This window comes from Tupaia chinensis, unplaced genomic scaffold, assembly GCF_000334495.1.
Source record: "Tupaia chinensis unplaced genomic scaffold, TupChi_1.0 Scaffold000196_1, whole genome shotgun sequence".
In the NCBI taxonomy this organism is placed as follows: Eukaryota; Metazoa; Chordata; class Mammalia; order Scandentia; family Tupaiidae; genus Tupaia; species Tupaia belangeri.
The window spans coordinates 392,143-398,039 of NW_006159671.1; the positions used below are offsets into that span (position 1 = coordinate 392,143).

The 5,897-nt window shown below is 50.7% G+C and overlaps 1 protein-coding gene across 1 annotated transcript in view; it reads left to right on the forward strand.

The window, feature by feature from the left end:
• NAV2 (neuron navigator 2) overlaps positions 1-5,897 on the forward strand; it is a 295,960-nt gene that overhangs the window by 266,866 nt on the left and 23,197 nt on the right. Inside the window, exons 25-27 of the mRNA XM_006146897.3 lie at positions 2,930-3,083; positions 3,332-3,494; positions 4,226-4,326. Coding sequence (XP_006146959.1) covers positions 2,930-3,083; positions 3,332-3,494; positions 4,226-4,326 — 418 coding nt within the window. The remainder of the gene's footprint in view (positions 1-2,929; positions 3,084-3,331; positions 3,495-4,225; positions 4,327-5,897) is intronic.

A 5,897-nucleotide genomic window follows, 5' to 3' on the forward strand; every position in this document is an offset into this window, starting at 1 on the left:
CCTGCCGATGCCCCGGACTAGGACGAGGTTTTGGCTGCAATGGGGCTTCCCCTTCTTGGGCTTTTTACCCTCAGGGTCACCCTTTTTAACCTTGCCACTGGCATCAGCCTTCTTGGCTTCAGGTTTCTTCTCCTTAGTGTCCTGCTTTGCAGCTTTTTCACCTGCCATCTTGTATAGTGGGAAAGAACTAAACTCCCTGCTTCCCTATTGAGACTTTTTTGATCTTCCACTTTGTACTGATCTGCCAAGTGACTAGAGAACAGACCTAACCAATCAAGGAGAGACCAGTCAACAAAGAGCACCACTTACAGGCCAGCGCCATGCCTATAGATAAAAGAGCCAGATCCCTTGGGGCTAGCAGATAGTGTCGTTTATCTGGTTTGAGTACCAGATCCAGTGGCTTAAAAATCATCCTGGGCATGTGTGCTGTGCCTAAGATCCCGGGAAGAGATAGGAGAAGAGATTGCTGTGTGACCATCCTTCCCGGGGAGTGAATTTTTTTTTTTACTTTCCCTCCTACTGTCACTGTCTCTGTCTCTCTTTCTCGCTCTCTCTCTCCCTGGCAAACGCATATGCCCTAAAGCAAAAACCAACTAAAGAAAGGGGGAAAAGAAAGCCAGATCATATGTGGCCAACAACAGTTTGAATCCCAATCTCAGCAGCTTGAAAACCATGCTAGGGGTGCCCAGTAGATGGCATGATGGTTAAGGCTCTGGGTTCCCACATGGCTGACCATGGTTCAAGTCTCAGACTTGGCTGCTTGAAAATCAAACTAGACACATGTGCATGCATGCCCAAAGTCCCAGGAGGAGAATGGAGAAAGGGTCATGGCATGGCCATTCCCCCCTGGCAGAGGTGATTTCTCACTGTCCCTCTCACTGTCTGGCTTTTCTTATCCCCACCCCACCCTTGCCCCCTTGGCATATGTACACACCTTATGGGAAAAACCTTATAAAACAAAACAAAACAACACACGCTGGACATGTGTTCAAGTGTGCCAAAAAATCCAATAAAGAAATGGAGAAGGAATTGTGACGTCACCACAGGGGTGTTCTTTCTCTTTGTCGTGCTCTCTCTGTCTCTCTGTCTCTCTGTCTCTCTCACACACATACATGCCCTCTGTCAATTTTTTTTCAGAAGGGCCAGCTCCATGGCCTGGGTGTTAAAGCAACCAGATCCTACCTGCCCGACCCCAAGACTTGAGTCTTGGACCTGGCAACTTGGGAAACACACCAGGCATGTATGTGTGTGTGTATGTGCCCCAGATCCAGGAGGAAGAATTAGAGAAGGGATTGCAATGTAACCATTCCTCGTGGAGGAGTACTTCCCCCCCACATACACCCTCTCCATCTTTCTCTGGAGAGTGCACATATCCTTTGGAAAAAAAAATTTTTTTGGAGAGGTTTTTGCCATAGGGCACATGCGCTCGCCAGAAAGAGAGAGACAGAGAGATAGACAACGAGAAATCACCCCCCAGGGAGATGGCTATGCCACAATCCCTTCTCCTCCGTTCTCCTCCCGGGATCTTAGGCACGTATGCACACGCGCCCAGTGTGAGTTTTAAGCCACCAAGTCCAGGACTCGAACCGCGGTCAACTACATGGGAGTTCAGCAACAAAGCCATTATGCTAACTGCTGGTCCCAGGAATTTTTTTTTTTTTTTTTAAATAAAAGAAAGAGGGACCAGCAGATGGTGTAATAGTTATGTTGGTGGATTCCCATTAGTCAGTCGACCACAGTTCAAGTCCCAGACCTGGTGGCTTAAAATGCTTGCGGGGCACATGTGTGTGCGTACCCAAAATCCTAAAAGGAGAATGGAGGAGGGGTTGCAGTGTGGTCATCGCCCCTGGGGGCTGATTTCTCCCCTTCTGTCTCTCTGTCTCTCTGGTGAGCGCACACGCCCTGTAGCAAAAATCTCTCTTTTAAAATTCTATATATAGAAGAAAGAGGAATGCAGTGGGGTCCTACAGTCGCCACGAAATGGTGTAGAGCTGGGGAAGGCGGCTAGCCAGGCTGCTGCAGTTTTCACATAAAACCTTGACTTGCGTGTGACGCCACCCTCCGCTCGCCTACCCCTTGGAGATGTTCTCACCATGAACTATTCAAGTGGCATGGGGGTGGGGACTTGGGAGATTAAAGAAGATTGGTATTTAAGGGAGTGAGATTTTAGAATGTGACCAGGCAGACTTCCTTAGACCACCCACATCTTGAGGTTTTCTCCCCCTTTTTAGCAAGTAAAAATCTCTTCTCATCTGTTTAACTTTGGAGTTTCTCAGATGGGTGACCTTGCTTCTCTGAGTAGGTTTAGAACTCAAGGACTGGGACCAGCAGTTGGCGTAATGGCTGTATCGCTGGACTCCCATGTAGCTGACTGTGGTTCAAGTCCCGGACCCGGTGGCTTAAACTCATGCCAGGCTTGTGTGCATGTGTGCCCAAGATCCCGAGAGGAGAATGGAGAAGGGATTGTGGCCATACCCCTGGGGGTGATTTCTCGCTTTCTGTCTCTGTCTTTCTGGCAAGTGCACACGCCCTATAGCAAAAACCTCTCCAAAAAAACAAACAAACAAAAAAGAACTCGAGGACCTCATGGTGCCTTCTAGGGCCCAGCTTTGTACACAGGAGGAAGAATTTCAGACCCCAATGTTCCTACTCCCTTTCGCCCGCTCCTGCTCATCCCTGGATCACTGAAATTTTACTTCAAAGCGCAACCAGAGCCCTTCTGATTACCAGAGCTCTGTCAGAAACCCCAGAGGTCATGAACATCGGCGACTTTCTGGTGCTTTGGGTATCACCTGCAGGAAGCACCAGGCAGCTGGTTACACATAGTGACTGCCGGGCAAGCCTGGTGATTGAGGTGGGCCGGGGGCGGTAGGGGTGAAAGGAGATGCACCCAGAGCCACTCTCGTCAGTACCGTCCTCCCTTCTGCAGAATTTCGGAGTGCATGGACAGCGAGGCCGAGACGGTCATGCAGCTCCGAAATGAGCTGAGGGACAAGGAGATGAAGTTGACGGACATCCGCCTGGAGGCGCTCAGCTCTGCCCACCAGCTCGACCAGCTCCGCGAGGCCATGAACAGAATGCAGGTGAGCACTCAGACGCCGAGGCTTTCGAGGTCTTTCCAAAGGCCAGTTCCCCGAAAATGCAGGCCCGTCCCTGCCCGAGATGTCTCACTGTACAGCGGAGGCTGCAAACGTGCTCCTCTCTGCAGCGGCATTACTCACCTTGGCTGAGGTGACCACCTGCTTCCTGCAGGGACTCAAGGAACCTTCTAGAAAAGGCCAGTTTGCGCTACATTCACCTAGCGAGTGAGTTTCTCTCTTCCTCTCTACAGAGTGAAATTGAGAAGCTGAAAGCTGAGAATGACCGGCTGAAGTCAGAGTCCCAAGGCAGCGGCTGCAGCCGGGCCCCCTCCCAAGTGTCCATCTCTGCCTCTCCGAGGCAGTCCATGGGCCTCTCTCAGCACAGCCTGAACCTCACTGAGTCAACCAGCCTGGGTGAGTGGCGCACAGGGCCCAGGGGCAGGATCGGACTGGCGGTTGGCGCTCTGGTCTCCAAGTAAGAACCCCAAGATAAGCAGATCAACAGATCAAATGGAGAGGCGACAGGCGTGTGTGCACCTGGGGTGCGTGTGTGTGTCTGGCTGTGCGTCTGCTACCCACATGAGCCAGCCGTTAGATTGCTCTCATGCTTCGCTCCAGCGTCCCAAGTTCTCCAAGCCCTGAGCTTGGAGCCTCTCGCCCACCATGCTGAGTTCTGTTTGATCCATTTAAGAGGCTGACCTGCAGGCTGAATGCTCCTTCCAACCCCACAGTGGCAGGTCCCAGCCGGGGCAGGGGCTGGGTCTGTGATCGCCCCGCCTTCGGGATGGAGTCCAGGCTGGCGCGCTCATCCGTGAACGGTCTGGGTTTTCTTTGTAAGCACATCGAGGCTGACGCTTTTATTTTTTATCCATGATGCTGCTGTTGCCATTGTTTTGGTTCAGTCTCTCCCCTGCACTTCCATCTGGCAAGGCGCGTGGCCAGCCCGCTGGTTCCCTGGTTGACCCACCATTGATTTCTGTGGTTGCATTCTCCATTCCGCCCTCCCCCTTTCCCCGATCCCCCCACACCTCCCCCGCACCCGACACCTGGTTTGTCCCGCTGCTGTGCCTACAAGCAGCGGGGGTGTCAGGAAGCCGGCTTTGCTGTCCCGTGTGCCTAAGGCTGTTGATGTTTTCCATTCGCAGACATGTTGCTGGATGACACTGGTGAATGCTCGGCTCGGAAGGAAGGAGGCAGGCATGTTAAGATAGTTGTCAGCTTTCAGGAGGAAATGAAGTGGAAGGAGGTTAGTCGGATCCCTTTCCCCGCTCTGCCTGTCCCTTCCCCAGGTAGACGTACCTAGCTTAGTGACGCAGTCGTGAAACCGAGTCACCTCAGAGCCTAAGGTGATTTGGAAATACAAGGGGACTTCAAAAAGTTTACAAAAAAGTGAAACTAAAGTACGAATTTATTTTGGTACAAAAGAATTTTGAAATCCATGTGTAGGTTTTTTCCTAATAGGCATTTTCCATGAACTTTTGAAGCCCTCTCACACAACTAACGCTTTTCCTAACTAACTGTAACCCCCGGCAGCGTTTTAACACAATGAACGTTAACAAATTTCCCTTTCTCCTACATTTGAAAGCCTAACAAAGAGTACCAAAAAAGAAAAACATGGTTCCACATTGCATTTGCATGTAGTTACCCAAACACTAACACCCACCAGAAATGGCGTTAGTGAGTTTAGTATATCCCCGAGCACATCAGAGTGGCATTTCCTGTCGGAGGTGCAGAATGAAGCTCTCCAAATTCAGCTGGCCGAGAGCACCAGCTATTGGTGGGCAGAGGCTGCCCGTGAAGTGGACACCGGAGATGGGCACCCACGTCTGTGGGCATGCGGGAGACTAGACGTGGAACTGGTGCCACATCCTGACTCACTGGCTCCGGGAACCTGCGTTTTCTCAGTATAGATTCTCTTGTCTTCCAGAATCTAGGCACCTTCTAGCCTCTGTACAACTACAGAGGCTATTTCAGAGTGAGAGTGAGGGTTGACAGTGAAAGTCGGCCATTCGTCAGTGATTAAATCCACTGGTGCTCTGAGTAACCATCAGATACTTGGAAAAAGACTTGATGAGTCACATTGCAAGTCTCCTGGAGTTTCCCATTATTTCTTAGCTCGTCAAGCCAATATGCTGTTGCAGTCGCAGACAGTAAGGGAAGCCTCAGTGCCTACCCAAACAAAGCGTCTGCAGCCAGACTTTGTTTGCCATCGGATTCCACTCTGTGGTTGCAGCTTCACTGCTGGGGGGTGAGCCCAGCATTTTGGAGTTGTCAGGACTTTAGCATCATCTCACCTACAAAGACCTAACGGTGGGGCCAGCAGATGGCTTGATAGTTAAGGCACTGGACTCCCACCTGGTTGACTACAGTTTGAGTCCTGGATCTGGTGGCTTGAAAATCACACTGGGCACCTGTGTGTGCATGCTCAAAATCCCAAGAGGAGAGTGGAAGTAAAAGGGATTGCAGCGTGGCCATCTCCCCTGAAGGCTGATTTCTCACTTTCCCTTTGTCTCTCCAGCAAGCACACATGTCATATGGCAAAAAGCCTTACAAAGAATAAAGAAATAAATAAGGACATTAATCAATAGCTCTGTTTTCAGAATGTAGTAGAGTGATGGACTTTCAGAGCGAATGTCATTCATACAACGTTGCTTTTTGTTTGTTTGTTTTGTTTTGTTTTTTTGGAGAGGTTTTTGCTATAGGGCGCGTGCGCTCGCCAGAAAGACAGAGAGACAGAAAGCGAAAAATCACCACCCCCAGGGGCGATGGCCACACCGCAGTCCCTTCTCCTCCATTCTCCTCTCGGGATCTTGGGCA